General features: G+C 39.5%; 1 protein-coding gene across 3 annotated transcripts in view; it reads left to right on the top strand.

The window, feature by feature from the left end:
* The window catches only part of LOC134540467 (carboxypeptidase D-like), a 49355-nt gene that overhangs the window by 18969 nt on the left and 11335 nt on the right, over nucleotides 1-19051 (top strand). For all 3 annotated transcript variants that reach the window (XM_063383237.1, XM_063383239.1, XM_063383238.1), the window contains exons 3-6: nucleotides 5529-5659; nucleotides 13487-13626; nucleotides 14465-14652; nucleotides 18788-18952. In XM_063383237.1, the coding sequence (XP_063239307.1) occupies nucleotides 5529-5659; nucleotides 13487-13626; nucleotides 14465-14652; nucleotides 18788-18952 (624 nt within the window). The remainder of the gene's footprint in view (nucleotides 1-5528; nucleotides 5660-13486; nucleotides 13627-14464; nucleotides 14653-18787; nucleotides 18953-19051) is intronic.

Raw genomic sequence — 19051 nt, 5'->3', positions numbered from 1 at the left:
AGGGTAGCTCCCGGCAGAACAGGCGTGGCCAAAGTTTTCGATTATTGTTGTCGATTCGAGGAATATCTCGCCAAAGCAAACAACGAAAGCCGCCATCTTCTATTTCCAGCCAGTGGTACCTCGGGTGCGAACACCCTTTTTGAAGGGTTCGGTTCAGCTGCGCGAACGGAAGCACCACCACCGAGGGCTCGTTAAAATACATTCCCGGCAGTGGGCGGCAAATTGTGTGCGCAAGTGGAGACTGGTTGGGAAGAAAACGATTCTACCGATTCCGGGTAACATAGGGACATTTTCCGAGATCCTCCGTCTACAAATCAACATCCGTAACATAAATAAGAGTTTCTTGTTTGATACGTTAACATCTTAGCTCTTGGTATACGGCCTTCTGGTGGGAGTACATTTCGTGAATGGAACGGGTTGTCGAGGAACGGAAATGTGTAACCACGGTGCTGCCATCTGTGGCGGTTGGCGCGAACAAAAAAAAAAAATCATAAAGCCAAAGTGAAAAGTTTTTCACTACCTGCTTAATGGAATTTTAACAAGATGGGAAGCATTTTAATAATATCCCTTGTCAAAAATCAGGAAGAAATCCGGGGATTGGAAATATTTTTTTTTTTTTCGGTTTTATCGGAGCAGTTTTATCATATAGTTTAAAATTTCGGTCTGCTGATCAAATGATTCAACAGTCGACGTAGCTGCTCCGGTAACGAACTCTAGCGGCGGGTGCGGGAACTACGTGTTATTCGCGTCAATATGTAGCCTATAGATGAAAACACAAATTGCGTATATATTTATCAAGCCCGGCATATTTTTTTAAGAATTATGCTTGATTTTCGGGGCCGATTTTCGTTTTATAAGTGTGTTTGCCACATGAGAACACACGAATTTGCTCGTCAGCGAGGTTAGATGTTGCCTATCTCTGGCGAGTACTGAAATACTGCTAACTTTTTATTTCACGCAATTTTACAGTAGGTATTACTCCTAACTTGAAATTTTTCACACATTACCTTAGCAACAAGAGGAAGGTTACTGTCTACGTGGATTATGAAAAAAAAAATCCCCCTTTCCCAACCATAAGGACATAAATTTGGTAATGTTGATAAAAATTTGCACGCATAACATCCAAAATAAGAGGGAAATCACTGTTTATCATACAATTATTTGGAAAAATATGTAAGGTCAAACGCCTTCACTCGATGTTCAGCCTGGGCTTCACTAGTCTATACATGTAAAGTGGAGTTTCCGTTTGTTCGTTTTTTCATACAAATTTACAGTTCTGCAACTAGTTCTACGAAATTTTTCACACTTTACCTATAAAACAAGAGGAAGGTCACTGTCTTAATATGATTTCTGAAAACAACCTCCAGACCCCATATCCCACGTATCTCATAGCTAAAAAAAATATATATTTATTTTTCTTCAAATCTGCACAATCTATAACCTATGTCAATATCTGCTGCCTGCAATAATATTATTACGATAAAAATAACCAAAAAAATTGGAAAATTAAAGGAATTTGTTATTATGAAATTCTACTTTTCCAAATGTGTCCATTTCATAAGCATGAGAGCATCCTTTTTTTTTGTCAATCTGAAAGTACCACTCCAAGTGACTGCAAGTCATCCTTGCTTTCACCAATCAAATATTTGACCACCAGAAATAAATGTAGCTGTATTTCCACGGAACGGTAATGACTAGAGACCTGTAATATTCGCGATTTCAAATCCCTAAAGGATAGACTCTATGATCCTCTACGCACTCGTGCAAATTACATCTGCTGGTTGGTTACCGACTCGTAACACCTGTCGACTGGAATGATCGTGATTCGCTAATTCTTCTGTTAAATATTTTTCATTGGCCCAGAGTCCTTCAGATAAACTGTGGCGCAATCACTGAAGCAAAATCATGTCAAAAGTATTTGGACTCTATCCTATCGCGAAATGAATCCGCGAATTTTACAGGTCTCTAGTAATGACTGATGATACTGTGCTAGAGAAAGAGGAGCAGTGGTAGGAATCTGAGATTTCTTCAATAACAGAGCAGTTGTCCAGCTGAATATGTCACGTGGCGTTCGGCGCTGCAACAAATCACGAGAATGTTCACCCAGTGTTGCCGTGGCAAGAGCTACACAGAAAAATAAATTCTGTACATTAAAAAAATATTCCTTTGGAAACCAGTTGCCAAAAAAAAATATATTGTTATAATTCAAAGAAATTTATTGTAACTGTGTAAAACATATGGCTATGGTTATTTTTTTTCATGTATGAAAAAATTGATTATTTCTCACGAAAATTGACGCATGATTTCATATTTTGATTGTGTCTCATTCAAGCATAATTTTATTCAACCATCGAGAAGACAATACAATATTTAATAATTGGACTTTATTGTGTCCTATTATGCTTATTATGTGCACAGTTTATATTGGAAATCTATTCAGGGAACGGCTTAGAAAAAAAATTTAATTATTGGAGGTACTCAGACAACACAAAGCATAAATACCCGGTAAAAATTCGAACACAGTATTACTACGAACACTATTTTGTAGAAATACATTGTTCATGTTAAATGTACAAAATTACAAATCTCTGTAATTTTACATGAATATTTCCGTTCCAATTAACGAAAATATTTACGCAGTACAAATACTTTAAATAATTTTACATCCCTCCCTAAAAGTAAACAGGTGACATTTTTATTTCAAAATTCCTATGTATATTTAAAAATATGTAAATATAATTCGTTGGCAAACAAACAAAAAGAAACTTTTTTCTAAAGTAAAAAAAAAATCGCTGAATATTTCTTTTTACGTCCAACAAAAACTAGCGAAAGTCTCATTTTACGCTACCTCAAACATTCAGAAGACCTTTAAAGGAAAACGTACGTGGCTGCAAATCTATTTATCCATCTATCTTTTTCTTACCACCAATACCGTGTGAAATATCGAAGATCTTGCCAAGCACATCCCCGCTTTTTCCCTTTATTTATCTTTGGAACGATCCTTAGGAAAACATTCGGAGCGCTCAGCTCGATACGTGAAGATAGAATAATCACTTCTGAACGCGTGTTTTTTCAATAAATTTTGCCACTTCGCAGAAAACGTTTTCAAGTTCTGCATACTTGTCTTATTTCACAAGGAAGGGAGGATATGCAGGCTTGTAAGATTCACACACTAAATTTTAAATTTCTGAAACCCCCTAAAATGCAGTTGGCTCAAGTTATATCCGCATGCATTTTCCCAGTTTCAATTCACCGACTTTTTTCATTGCCAGCTTCACGATGCGCCAGTAACAACTAATTAGCATAACATTCCGTGACTGTCCTTGAATGCACAATATTAATCTTTATCTATCATTTGTTCCAAATGTAATGCTTTCCTTTTTTACTGAATGAAATTTGTAAACAAGGATTCTAATATTTTCATTCGAACCAAAAATTTCTGTCTATAAGGAAGAGATTCCGTTTGTTTGTTGGTATTTCATAAGAATTTACAGTTTTACTCTGATCTCAATGAAATTATGCACACTTGACCTTCGGAACACGAAGGACGTAACTATCTATGTGATATTAAAAAATGACCCCTTAAAGAATAATACTGATACATCATAATACGATTCCACATATTTTTTTTTTAAAATAATACGTAATTTACTGCTGTGATATGTATATAAAGAAGTGATATGTATATAAAACTTTTGATTTAACGAAAAATTTGGGGTTTATGGGCCATAAAACGAAAAACTATGTTAAGTTTTTTTACGGTGTCCACACTATGGCAACGGCTGCAATAAGTAGTCATTCTTCGAAATCTTTCTAAAAAAAAAGAGGGGTGGGGGTTGAATATGCGCGGCCGTGCTGGATACGGAACGCTCAAAGTGTGCTTGAGGAAACCTTATATTCACCGACTACGAGTCATATGACCCCCCCCCCCCCCCCCCCGCCAACCAAAGAAGTATAAGTATGTTAGGTTAAGTGTCTCACATAAATAAAAAATCTTTGCAAAAGTTATTTTTTTCCCCATTAGGATTGATTTTACATGTCTAGGTGATTTTAAGTAAAATTGAAGATTGGTTAGGTTATTACGGTGAATTAAAAAAAAACTATTATATCGTGAAAATATATATACAACAATATATCCCAATTGTTTTTTTTTTTAGTGTAACAGCTTAAATATCAGTTAATGGCATTTGGTGGGAGTAATTTCGTGAATCCGACGGAAGTCAAGGAACGGAAATGTGTAATAATTGGGCGTCACTGCCATCTGTGGCGGATGGCGCAAACATAAATTCACAAATACAAAGGGTAAACTGTATAGTACTAACTGCTTAATGAATTTCAGCAAGATGGGCAGTATCTAAACACAATTCCTTGTAAAAAAAAATCAGGTCCAAAGCCGTTTCAATTTAAATTTTAAAAACTTCTGGCTACAAAGCCAAATGATTCGACAGTCGACGTAGGCTGCTCCGGCAGCGAATTCTAGCGACGGGTTCGGAAACTACATATGTTATTCGCGTCCAGAAATGTAGTCGCATAGGTATATATAGTTACTTATTTTAAAGAAAAATTCTACGTCAAATGTCATGTTCGAGCATCGTTATTATACGTGTCAGTGCAAAACAAAGAACACCGATGTTAATACTGGTGAGTCCGAAAAATCTAGCTCACTTTTTTTTTTTTTTTTTTTTCACTTTCCACTCGGACACGAGCGCGCGGCGAGGCTCGGACAGTGTTGATGATGTGTATCGTGTGGGAAGCCTTTTTTTCGCAGACGAGAGAGCCAAACGCCCGATCGTGCATCTTTGGTTTTTTTGTGTTCATTGTAAATAATATTAACAATTCGGGAATACTTATATTTTGTGCTACAAAAATTCCTCTATTTAATACAACTTGCGCAGACACGAAATTCCAACACGTTTACGAGAAATCGCCGTTTATTCATTAACATACATATGTACATTGGTGCGGCCGCAGCCATATTTTTCGTTTGCCGTGTGTCCGTGAATGTTTATTTTGGACAACTCATGATAACTAATGGTCAATTAGGTTAGGCTAGCTATTATAAATACTTTAAAACATCTTGGACGGTTGATTTGGTTAGTATAATAGCTACGTTAAAGATACTGTGAAATCATGTAAACGGTTTCCTAGCGCTGGATAGCTACATATTAGAAAGTTATTTGCTAAGCAACCACAAAATGATTTTACTGTATTTTTAATGTAGCTATACTTACCTAATATAACGAACCATCCACAAAGTTTTAAAGTATTTATAATGTAGCTAACCTATGATGTATGTTAATGAATAATTTTAAGAATGACATCTTATAAGTTAAACCCGCGCATTTAGAGAATAAATATCCGCGAAATTTTTTTTTCCACCCAAATAAATACAACTGTTGTGGTACGGGGGGGGGGGGGGAAGGGGGGGGGGAGGCGAGCATGAACTTCGGGTAACTTCGGGTGTGTCTCTCTCGTCTGTGAAATGAAGGCTTCCCATGTGCGTGGTGTCGTGTGTTGTTTGTCTCCAGGGAGGGAGCTGTGGGCGCTGCGGCTGACGGCGGCGGCGGAGCGGCAGGCAGGCGCGCCGCACGTGATGGTCGCCGCCGGTATCCATGGCAACGAAGCCGTCGGCAGGGAGCTCGTGCTGCAGCTCGCTCAGGTGGGCAGCTCTAGTCCGGGGGGCGCGGGAGACGCCGTTCGCTCATTCACTCAGCGGTGGGCTCAAATCCTCTCCCTCCCCTTCTACCACGACCTCACCCCCAACCAACACACACACACACAATAAGCAGGGACCGGAAAAATTCGCGGATTCAATGACCTCTAGGCTAGCCTCCGTTATCATCCTCTGCATTTCTCAAGTGAACACGCGTGTTCATTGGGTGCTAAATTATGAGGCGTCTCCACTGGGTAGCTTGTGATTCGACGCTTCTTTGGTCGATTAGTCTCTCATCGGCCCAGAGATAGAGAGCTCCAGTTAAAACTGCGAGCCAATAGCAGAACCAGCAGAATTTTACACAATTTTTGAATTTCAGCCCATCACGAAATGAATCCGCGAATTTTTTTTCCGGTCTCTAACAATAAGTAGGAACCGGAAAAATTCGCGGGTTCAATGACCTGCAGGATGAACTCCATAATAGTTCCACGTACACTCGGTCAAATGCCACCCGCTCATTGGCTGCTGTCTTGTGAGACGTCCCAACGTAGCAGCCTGTGATTCGATAAAGCTTTGGTCGGGCGTTTCTCATTGGCCCAGAGTCATCCAGGTGAGTTGTTGAGCCAATGGCAGAGGCAGCACTGAGGTATAACTATTTGTATTTTAGCCTGTCGCGAAATGAATTCGCGAATTTTTCCGGTCTCTAACAATAAGTGTACCGTCCCTACGGTTGGCACATATTTTTTTTATTAATCTGGAGAACTGTTGAGCCAATGAGAAAAAAAAACCACAAGTGGATTATTTTGCTTTACATAATGTCGTGTTTCTGGTCATTACTGCCATTTATTGTTTATTAAATGTTTTACAATTTTTTTAAAACTTTTTTTATTTAATAGTTTTATGTCAGCCCTAGCAAATGCTTGAAATCGTTTTAATTGTTCGTTTGTGTGCATCAGTATTACTTTTTTTTTTGTATATCGTTCATGAATAAATTTAAAAAAAATGTATTTCCCAAAACCCTGAATAACTCGGGTTTGTAGGATTGTGAGAAAATCAATATATATTATATATATTTAGTTAAATACAAGAAAATTAAATAATAAGTGGCAATAAAATAAATAATTCAAAATTGTACACAGTTGACATAAAAATTGTTTTTACGTAAGTTTCTAAAAACCATTTAATACATAATTATTAAATCTAAAAAAAAAGTTAATAAGTAACATAAAGGTTACCCTTTTGTATGAATTGATTTAGGTTGGTGATAAAAACATGTAATAATGAAAGCAAAATATCTAAGGATGCTACTTTCTTACCTAAACGAATTCTGGATTACAGACAACTCAGTTGAGACGCCTAACAGGTCAGCAGCCCGTGAAAAGGCGACATTTGCCCCAAGTGTGCAGTCCATTCTATAGGTCAATAAACCTGCGAATCTTTTCCGGTCCCCGGTTATATAGTCCGTGCCGTGAACAACTTGCCTCCAACTCGACGGTTATCAAAAGCAGCACCAATGCTACTCGTATCCTTCTGCCACTGTTTGTTCTGTCGCACAGTGTTGTATGCAACTTCCGTTTGTTCGTATACAAACAACAAGATATGCTTTTGCAAGCGACAGTTCCGGAAATATGCTACCACCAGAGACCCGAAAAATTTCCCTGATTCGTCTGGCCTCAGGGTAGAATTCAAAGTCACAGGTGTGCTCAACCAATGTTTGCTTTCTCATTTGTAGAGACATGCAAAATTCGCGGATTCATTTCGCGATAGGCTAGCATCAAAACAACAATACCTTCGTACCGCTTCTGCGATTGGCCCACATTTTATCCGGGGAACTGTGAGACAATGGGAACAACTAAACCAAGAAAGTGCCGAATTACGGACAGCCTAGTTGAGACGTCACACGCGTCAGTAGCCATTGAACAGGTGTCATTTCCACGAGTATTTAAAGGACTGTGGAGTCTATCCTTTTGTTAGGAGAACGTTTTTTAATCCTTTGTTAATTAGCACTACCAGATTGGCTTACTTCTCTAAAAGCTGGGCATCGTTGGCTCTCGGTCGTAGAGAGGCGATGGGGATTATAAGTAATTTTTCTCTCTACAGATTATTTTCTGATATAAAACGGGATATTTTCCCCCACAAAAATCGGTAATATTTCCCCCCAAAAATAGGGAATATTCCCCTCTAAAAAAATGTACATTTCTAGGAATTTTTAATAATTTTGAGTCCAAGATGGCCGCCGTGAAGTCAGAGCGGTCGGTCTTTGACCCCATCCACAATCCACACTCCCGACTCCAGTACCAGAACCGACCAAACTACACTACTAATGTTCGGTAATGGGAGGTTAATCATCATCAGAAGACCCGGCGCCGGTCCGCCACGTCCAACATTAATGTAATTAGGTCATACGTAACGGGCCTGCTCCACATTGTGGAGATAAAGTCTGGTTACGTCACGCTAGCTATCGTCTTATGTGCTGTCCTTGTATAATGCATAACACGTTGTGGGGAAAAATTTAAATGCAAACAATAATAAGGCATGTCTACATTTTTAAACTAACTTGTGAAAAAAAATTTTAAATGTCAGATACGGATACACTATGAAAAACCTAGTAAATTACTCGCAAAATTTTTTTTGAAATGTATTATTATTTATTTTAATTGGATCTAACAACAAATTGAGTAAGGAAATTCAATCAAATCACTATTAGTTGATTTGAAAAATTTGATGAACACACTAATCTGCTTTATGCCGCGTGATTTAAATCGTTAAAGTGACACACTGCGTATAACATGGTTTAGATTATTATAATTCTACGATGTCAGCTAGTGAGATAGTTATTCTCAAATGTTATCACCAATATGATACGTAAATGATACGACACAAGAACGTGAAAATGCGCCAGTGGCCCGACTTTCGTGAAGATCCAAGAAAAAAATTGCCCAACACGTGTTTTGGCACATAGTGAAGTATTTTATATTTGGGCCTAGGAATAAGATGAATGCAGAAAACAAATTGATCATTACTTCATCGAATTTATTTTAAAATAGAAATATGACCATACAACTTTAGTTTACTATAAGAGTTGAAATAATCCGTAAACACTGTTAGACCACTTTTTAAGATAACTATACCTAATCAAAAATTTAATAATTTTTAGTTAGATATAACTTATTAGTACATCACGTTTTGTATAAAAAATAAATATATTCATCATATTTAGCTTAATAGAAATGTTGTGTAATTGAATGTGTGTTGAGACCAATCTGGATAATGTTTATTCACTGGAAGCAAGACAGTTACTTGTGGGCATGTAGGATATTTCAAACCAATTCTTCTTCATAAAAATATAGGCAGATTCAATACGAATGGGTACGTGGCCACCAAGTGCATTAGAAGTGAAATTTCACAGACAGAGGGATGGGAAATTAGTAGGGTACAGAAATATTTTAAAGAAGTTTACGTGGGTGTAAGTATATGCACACTTAAAGGTGAGTGTACGCTACAAATATCTGAATGTATAAGAATGTGAGCAAATATGAAAGACAGAAAGTATGCGAGTGAACAAGTATGCAAGTGGGTGAGCAAGTATGCGAGTCAGAATGTATGCAAATGCAAGTACACAAGTACGTAAATATATATGTGCGCAAGCAAGTAGTGTGCTTATGTAGGTCCGGCGCCAGGTTCAAGGTTGTGAGGTGTTGAGGTGTTTGTCGCAATCTTGGATTTGTGACGTCACGGCAAATGTCTTGGATTAAAAAAATTAATATATTTTTAAAATATTATAACATTTAAATTTTTTTGAAAGAATTGATTTTAAAAAACACTAATGTCATCAAGTTCTGGGTCCTCAGTTCGAAGCCAACGAAATAAATTTAATGGAAAATTAATGTGTTTTTAATAATAAAAATTATAAACAACTTTTAAATGAAACACACGCAATTACGTCCTGGATTTCAGACTGTTGTGTTCGATTCCCACCGAGGTCAATCAAAAAATGGCGACAGATTGTTCCTCATTGATATTAAAAAGCTGACTGATCCCCACTACTTATCGTATACCAACGCATATATATTTCTTCCATCATTATGACGTCATGATAGACATCTGGATGCCGCCACATTGTTTTTTATACGCTAGAGTGTGCTGCCACCACATTGGTTTAGCAATTACCCTCTAGAGCACGTTGACGTCAATCACCAGAACGTAGCGTCCGCCATCTTGTTTGTCATTTTTTTCCCGCCATCTTGAAAATTTCGGAATTACCACTCGATACATTTGGAAAAATTAAAATATATACATGTACCTATCATTAGATAGATAACAGCGCCGTGTAAGGAGGACGCGGAGGATGGGAGGAGGGGTGAAGAGGTAAAACCGCGCTAGTGCGTGTATGACGTCAGTGGCCGTGTAAGGCCCCGGGACAGGCTACCGCTGAAGGTTCCGCTCAGGTATGTGGCACGCGTCGAGACACTGCTTCCCAGTTCGTAACAATATAAAACAAATGAATTGGTTTTGACGTAAATACATCTTTAAAATTTCTTCCTTAGTGGGAGGCAATTAAAAAAAAAAAAGATAACAAAATCGGGGGATACAGTTTGGTGTTGTAGCTACATGTATATCATCTCAATCCAAAATTTAATTACACCACTGGATAGCTAAAGGTCCAAAGAATTAGTTACGCTAAGTGAGGACTGTAACGTATTGCTCGCGGTGGAGGGGGGAAGCGCCGCCATTTTGAGGTCATTTTGCTACATTTCGAGATTTACATTTAGTATATTATTTGACTCGGAGAAGCTACGACGTTCATTTATGTTTCAATCGTCAGCTCTTGTCAACATATGTCGATTGCAGAAAATATTACTTTTTATGTACACGTATTCACGTACAACACACGGCCGTGTCCTTGACACAGCCACACCCCATTAAAAAAAAACTAGTAAGAATAAAAATTAAACAAAATAAAATGGTTCTTGAACGAGAAATGTTTGGGATGAGGGTTGACATATATTTTAAGCCCATGTAATATGTAAAAAAAGGAGGGGGTGGGTGTTTGTTGACATGCAAACGATTTTTTCAATTAGAGATTCAGGGAATCCAGAAGGATAACTTAATAAGTTTAATTAGTTAAAATCCACCGGTATCCTTCGAGCCTGCTCGTCTTGATCACAGCGTGTCTGTCCAGAAGTTGTAGGCAGGGTTCACACTTACTTGTGTACCTTACCAAAAAGTCCTTCCTCATTAAAATTGCCTCCTCGCAGTCAACTCTTAGTCCAGGCTAAAATAACGTACACAGTTCAGAATTTATCTTTGCAAGCTTGTGATAGGTATAGTTGAAATGAAGTCTAAACTATGCATAAATAAATATAAAATTACACGTTTTGTTATATTTAAACGTTAAATCTATAATTTTATGAATGAAAATTATCCTCAGGCACTAATTTCAGAACTTCAATAAAGATGTTTTATGGGCAATTAGGGCCTATTATAATTATTGATTTTTATAATTTTTTTTGCTGTAACTCAATTTTTGTACCATTTATACCAATTTTTTTGGCATGTCAAGGCATAAGTAATATCTCCCAGACCTACCGTACGTTATTGCAAACACATGTTTACTAAAAGGCTCCAGTCTGTAAGAACAGCAAAGAAATAACTTATTATTTAACTTAACATTTTCACGACTACAAATAAAATTATACTAACACCAGTTCACAGGCGGTGGCTTCAACAGTTAAGACAAAGCTGTGCCCTGTGCACGCAAGCTTTATATCAAGCGGTATCAAAATATTTGAAATTGCAATATTTCGGTGCCTAATCCCCGTTAAACAAATCTCTGATTAGTAATTAAAACACAATGTATTTCACAGGAAAAATATCTGTCTGGTAACTGAAACAGGTTGGCAAGACCAGTTCATGAATTTTTTCTTTTAAATATCCGTGGAATTATGTTAAAAAGTGTAAACAATATTTTTAATGAATATGCTCAGCATTTTCAAACTCCCAATTAATAAATCGTTTTCTTTGCACTATTTCATAAGGCGCCAGATTTTAAAAAGATCTTAACTTACCGACTTTAAACAATTACCCTTCTATTTGTTAAGAAAAAAAAGATTGATGTCAACTATAGTTCAAATAAGCTAACGTGTAAAGTGAATACCTAAATAGTAACGACAACAGTTACTCATCTGGTCTAAATAAGGTGAAACATATTTATCATTGGACTATACGGCCCAAGCCTGCGTACAATCTCACCTTAGGTAATAATTTCTGGTTGGATTTAAAATTCAAAAGATGGCATGACTACTTAAAACTGCAACGGGCTTCGAAAATTTAAAACTCTCTTAAAAGAATTTTAAGTGCCAAGCATTGTTAAGTAGTAAAAATTAAAAATAAATAAAAAAGCTTTTCGAATCTTGAAAATATTATTTTTGTTTGAAAACAGTTTTTTCTCTCGACAGAATCATAAATATCACATATTTTGGAAGCACGTTTTCTTAGCCACACCAACTTTGAAAAAAAAAAAAAAAAAATGAAAAATTTAAAACGGCAGTACTTAAACTTCAGAGCCAACAGCTTGCGTCGATTGATGCTTCACGAAGTTTTATAATCGGATTAGTTCCTTGAAATTAAAAATTTCGGCGTTTTATTAATTTACAGTTCAACTTGGTGAGCTATTATTTACCGTGTTTTCAATATAAGTTCTTTGCAATGAGTTTTTTTAAAGGTAAATACAAAGTGTGTCGAGTGCCCCACTACTAAACTTTACTTTTTTTCGGATTTATTCACGTTACGATTACGTTATTGCCACTACTTACTGTCCCGAGTGTTAATATTTTTCACTTTTGAAAATATTAATATGTGAGTGAATATTTAGGTGCTCGCCCGAGATGTATAAGTATATAACATCTAACCTCGCTAATGAGCAAATTTATGTGTTCTCATGTTGCAATACGAAATTCTAACACGACTTTCAACGCAAAATTCTTTAAAATAATGCCGAGCATGATAAATTCACGCAAACTGAGTTTTCAACTGCATTTCTAGACGCGAATCTCACATAGTTTTCGCGCCCACCGCTAGAATTCGCTGCCGGAGAGCAGCTACGTCGACAAATCCAATTATTCGTTTTTTCTGAGCGAAATTTTTAACTGTATAATAAAACTACTACTATAAAAGCGAAAATCACTTGAAAAAAAAAAACTACTAAACCCCGTTTTTGGTCGTGATTTCCGACAAGGAATTTTATGTAAATAGCCATTAAAGAATTAATACTATAAAAGTTACGTTTTGAATTTTGTAAACTTCGGTCCGGTAGCCGTCCACAGTGGTTGTTCCCGTGCCGTGGTTGTTACTCACTTCCGCTCCTCGACCTCCGTCTCACCTTTGAATATATATACTGTATAGAAGTCGCCAGCCCAGGTTAAAATTTCTAATACGGTTTTGAGGTAGTTGGTTAATTCACCGCCGCAATCGCCACCATCTCTAGGGCATCGACTTGTGGTGGTCCCTAGCGGACAAGTGTCGAACTCTTCAAACACCCCTTCCCCCTCCCGTTGAACGACCTTGAGCTGCAGTGAATGATGGATGAGGGGTGCGGGGAATGACAGCGGGCGACAGTCCTGCGCTCTAATGTGTAAATAACAACCTAAGACGATACAGGGCGTTACGGCAGCGCACTGCAGCGGTGAAGTTCCCAAGCTGCTCCTCATACGCTTCTGAAAAACGTAGAGTAAATCCTATCCACTCGCGACTTCTATACAGTATGTATATTCAAAGGTCTCGCGGAGAGACGAGGTGTCACGCACCGATCGCACACGGCCGGCGTGTTCGCAGTTCCTGGCGGTCAGCTACCGCAGCGACCCAACCGTGCAGTGGCTGCTGAACAACACCAGGATACACCTGCTGCCCAGCCTCAACCCCGACGGAGCAGCCAAGGACCGCACGGCCAGGTCGTGCCTGACGCACCTGGGCAGGTGAGGCAACACTCGCGTGCGCGTGCAGTCTGTGTCGAGGCAACACTCGCGTGCACGTACAGTCTGCGTCATGGTAACATTCGCGTGCACGTACAGTCTGCGTCATGGTAACATTCGCGTGCACGTGCAGTCTGTGTCGAGTCAACACTCGCGTGCACGTACAGTCTGTGTCGAGGCAACACTCGTGTGCACGTACAGTCTGTGTCGAGGCCACACTCGCGTGCACGTACAGTCTGTGTCGAGGCAACACTCGTGTGCACGTACAGTCTGTGTCGAGGCAACACTCGTGTGCACGTACAGTCTGTGTGGAGGCAACACTCGCGTGCACGTACAGCATGTGTCGAGGCAACACTTGAGTGCACGTACAGTCTGTATCGAGGCAACACTCGTGTGCACGTAAAGCCTGTGTCGAGGCAACACTCGTGTGCACGTACAATCTGTGTCGAGGCAACACTCGTGTGCACGTACAGCCTGTGTCGAGGCAACACTCGTGTGTACGTACAGTCTGTGTCGAGGCAACACTCGTGTGTACGTATAGCCTGTGTCGAGGCAACACTCGTGTGCACGTAGTCTGTGTCGAGGCAACACTCGTGTGCACACACAGCATGTCTCGAGGCAACACTCGTGTGCACGTACAGTCTGTGTCGAAGCTATACTCGTGTGTAGTGTCCAATGCTTGCAGAACCAGCGGTCACAATGGACAGGAGTTCGTGTTCATTGCTTGCAGAACCAATTTTTTTTTAAAAATAAACTGGATTTTGCACAGATATTTTTTTTTTTGGAATCATCGGTCAGTATATCGGTTGCGACGGGAGATCTCTCTGTGTGTTGCTCGCAGGAGGAACGCCCACGGAGTCGACCTGGACCGCAGCTTCCCTGACCACTTCCGCGCCAACCACCCGTTCGCGGAGCCCGAGACCCTGGCGGCGGAGGCGTGGCTCGTGAGGCACCCCTTCTGCCTGTCGGCCAGCCTGCACGGCGGGGACCTGGTCGCCAGCTACCCTTTCGCCAACACTCCCGTGGACGGTGGGTGTGCTGGCCTCTCCGGCGGGGGTTGGACGCGCCCTGCTTCCTCCAAACTGCGCACGAACGTACACGAATTCGTTCTATTGCTTCGTGTTTTTTTTTTTGTTTTTTTTTTTTTTAACATTATCTATACAAAGAAAAAAAAATTGCAAATGTTTGTTCGAAATCTTAAATTTCCGAAAGTTCTTCAAAGATTGCTTTGGAATTTTTATACAACGTTGCATTCGAATACGCGCGTGTTTTTTTTTTTATATACATATGTCACACTTGTGAAGTAAAAAGATCGATAAAAAATACATACTTCTTATTACTATAGTGTGTCATACATAGAGATATAGAGAGATAAAGATATAGGTATATAAAGGAGAGAGATAGAGATATTAAGAGAGATAGAGAGAGGTAAATATATAGTGTAGAAAGATATATAGCGAGATAGTCAGATATAGAGACATAGATAGAGAGAGAATCAGTCAGATATAGAGATATGCTTTGTATGTGTGTGCCTACTTCAAACAAATTATTAAAAAAAAAATAGATTGAGGCATTGCAACCATGCCAGGTATAAGCTAGTTTTAAACAAAATCACAATATTGCTATGAGGCTGCTAGTGAAGAGGCTGGCCAGTCAGCCGACGTGCCAGCATTCGAGAGGGGCGCGATGTAGGTAGTGCCCGTCCCTCTATTACCGCTACACGGTGAATACGATAAGCAGCGGCGTCGCTCCGTCATTTTCAAAGGTTTAGCATGTCACCAGAGCCATGCCGCGAGAATTGGCGTAACTAGAACGCCGTTGTTCTCGCAACTTCGGATGTTGAGTCGACTCTGATGATGCGACTAATTCTAAGGGCTACGAGACCTTTCCAGGGCGGGGCTGATAGCAGGTATACACATGGGGAGGACGGCCTACGCGGTAGGAAAGTGAAGAAAGGCAAGTGACCTTTTGGCGAGTGATAGTGGGCGACGAGTGAATAGTGTGAAGCAGTTTGTTGGGACCGAGGTGCATGATAAGAGAGACATAGTTGAGAGAACTTCTACCGAGCCGAGCTCCAGTGGGGATATTACGTAAATAGTGTACTTATGAAAGAAGTGATTCGATTGTGGACAGACATTTAATCTGATGTAATAAAAAATATGTGTCCTAGATGACGAATGTGTGTCCAATGTTTTTCCTATTTGACAAATATGTGTATAAATGCATGCCCTAAATAACGAATGTGTGTTCAAATTAGTGTACTAGATGACAATGTGTGTCCAAATGTATGTCCAAGATGACAATGTGTCTCCTTTTCTTTGAATATGTGTCCTAGATGACGAATGTGAATCCAAATATGTGTCATAGATTACGAATGTGTAACCAAATGTGTGTCCTAGATGACGAATGTGTGCCCAAATACGTGTCCTAGAGAACGAATGTGTTTCCTTTTTGTTTAGTGTGTCATAATCTGTGTCTTTATTGTTGATTGTATGTCCAAATATGTATCCTAGATGAATGTGCTTAGTCATATCTTTGGTCAGGACTGAAAAATTAATGATTTTTTGAAATTTGTTGAAATTCTTTGGTGAAAACTGTTTTCGAAAAATGGGTAATTTTTGGTAATCTAGAGAATTTCGGGACATTTTGGCGAATTTTGAGTCTATTTTGGTGAATACTGGCCAATTTCAAAGGTAAAGTTTAAGGTGAAGGTTAAAGGTCAAGGTCATCCAAGATTGCCGCCGAAAAGTTGCTATCCAATATTGCGGACACCGACACCAGACTCAGACTCCAGGGCCAGTATCGACTATCATGTAGGTACTGCTCACACCGTGATAGTAAGTTTTGTAAGATTTATAAGGCAATTATCAGAAATCTAGATCCCAAAAAACATTTTTTCAAAAATAATGAAAATAAACGAGCAGAGATCATCGTGAAGACTGGAAACCTATTTCATAGTCCGTGATGTAGAACCGCTGTATTGTATAGTCTGGCCGGTGCGCTACAGGACTCTGCAGAGAGGGAAAGTTAACGAAACAAAATTTACCGTCCCTTCCCCCCTCTAACTAAAGGTAATCGATGCTCCCTTTAAGGTGAATGCTGGCTCGGGCGGAATCGATTATCGACCCGCCGAAGCGCGGCGAAGGCCCTGGAGCGCGACTCGAACTATAGGATTCGAGTTAATTTAGATCGGTTAAGCGAAGTTGTGTTTCGGAACCCTCCGTCCTGATTGGTCCCCGAGGATCATTTAAATACGACGCTACTCTGCCGGCCAGCAATTAGTTTCACGTAAAGAGCTTCGTGCTGGGAAATTACCACCACTTACTGAAACCAGTGCAGCTCTGGGAACGTTTTGCTTCCATTTTAGTTTATTTTGTTCATTTAAACGAATTAAAAATATTAAAAATCGTTAATATTAAGAAGTATCAATTTGGAGAAGGGGGTGGGGGCAGCCCCCTACCCAAACATATATATTATACAAGCGGGGAAAGTACAAGCAGAAAAAATAAGAAACAAGTTAATTAAAAATTTATTAATAGTTTGGTTATCGGTATTTATGCAGTTTTAAGATACTTATAACGAAATAGAGACACTGCTGGATAAGTTCCACAAACTTTGGAGTTCCTGCTCTTCCACGAAATATGTTAAGTTCGGAAATATGACCTTTCAGTTTTGAGCTGTATACACTCTCGGAAACATCACAGAAAAACAACAGCTGTCCTTAACTTCACACATGGCCCGAGTCTTAAAAAAACCTGCCCCAAGTTACGAATGCAGGGAGTTGATGCACGCATCTTATCTCTCGGTATGCGGCATTTAGTAGGGGTAATTTCGTTAAAATGGAACGGAAGTCGGTGAACTGAAATGTAACAAAAAGACGGCGACTCACGTTAGAAACATAAACCCGTATATAGTCACTTTCGTAAACATTAGCGTACATACTAAACTTATTGGTGTGCCAATGAAATTTTATGATAAATAAAAATACCCCGGAATAAATTTGGCAAACTATAATGGTCGTAGAAAAAAGTAATCACGAGTTTTAAACTACTTAAGGAAACAGGCATTACAATAATTTAAAAACATATTTTTCTTTTATATTTCCAATGGGCTAAGTAGAACATCGATAGAGCGCGTTCTTGTTAACCTAAATGGACCTAAAAGGACGTGGTTCAATTCTGGTCACTCGATTTATTTTTAAATTTTTTAATAATATTTAATAATTATAATATTATATAATAATGTTTCACCAGCTCATTAAGGTTAAGGTTTGTTTGTAGATAGTATTTTGGACTAATTTCAGTCACTTAACCAAAAACAAAAATTTGCTTAGTGTTATATGTAATTTAAAAGGTTTCAGGTTAATATATTAGTAATCCCATAGAAGTATATTTTCCAATGTGCGCGAAAACTTTATAGTATTAACTCTTTAGTGAATTTTAGCAAGATGCGCAGTATTTTAATAAAATTCCTTGTCGAAAAATCAAGTCCAAAGCCGGGATTTTATCGGAGCCGTTTCCAATAGTTTCAAATATCAGGCTGTTTCGGTCCGCTCTGCTATCTGCACGTGATGGGGACAAGCAACGGTTACAATTCAGGCAGCGAATTCTAGCGGCGGGTGCAGAAAGTACGAGTATGATTCGCGTCCTGAAATTTCGGTATTTTAAAAGCGATTTTTTTTCATTGATAATTATATTTATCACGCTCGGCATTGTTAAAAGGAATTCTGCGTTTGATTTAGAGTCTGAGTTACGTATTACGTAGAGACCTACAAAATTCGCGGGTTCAATGACCTCCAGGATAGACTCTACTACACTCTACACACTCGGGCAAATGCCACCTGTTCATTGGCTGCTGACTTGTGAGTCGTCTCGACCGAGTGGCCTGTGATTCGACACTTCTTTGAGCGACGGTCTCTAATTGGCCCTCATTAATCCAGATCAACAGTGAACCAGTGGATAGAAGCAGCGCTCAGGTGTAATCATTTGAATTGCGGCATATCACGAAATGAATCCGCGGTTTTTTTTGCAGGTCTCCACGTATTGTAAGTTTATTTGCAACGTGAACGAAGCGAGAACACGTGGATGTGCTTGTTACCGTGGTTGGTCGGATGTTCGCACACGTCACTGGGATAGTGCTGGACGTTGTTCTCTGTCGCGGGCAGTGACGGGGCGGATGCAGGAGCCGTCGCCGACGCCGGACGACGACGTGTTCCGGCACCTGGCCACCCGGTACGCGACCTCCCACAGCAACATGCGCCGCGGACGCCACTGCGGGCGCGCCTACCAGGGGGGCGTGAGCAACGCCGCCGCCAGGCGCCACGTGACCGGTAGGTGCACGCGTGCCCCGCGGACGGGAAGCCTTCTTTTCACAGACGAGAGAGCCAAACGCCCGATCGTGCATCTTCGGTTTTTTTTTTATTGTTCAT

The sequence above is a fragment of the Bacillus rossius genome, chromosome 16 (genome assembly GCF_032445375.1).
Source record: "Bacillus rossius redtenbacheri isolate Brsri chromosome 16, Brsri_v3, whole genome shotgun sequence".
Lineage (NCBI taxonomy): Eukaryota > Metazoa > Arthropoda > Insecta > Phasmatodea > Bacillidae > Bacillus > Bacillus rossius.
Note: the sequence above shows the minus strand (reverse complement) of the source record. Positions and strands in the feature narration are given on the sequence as shown.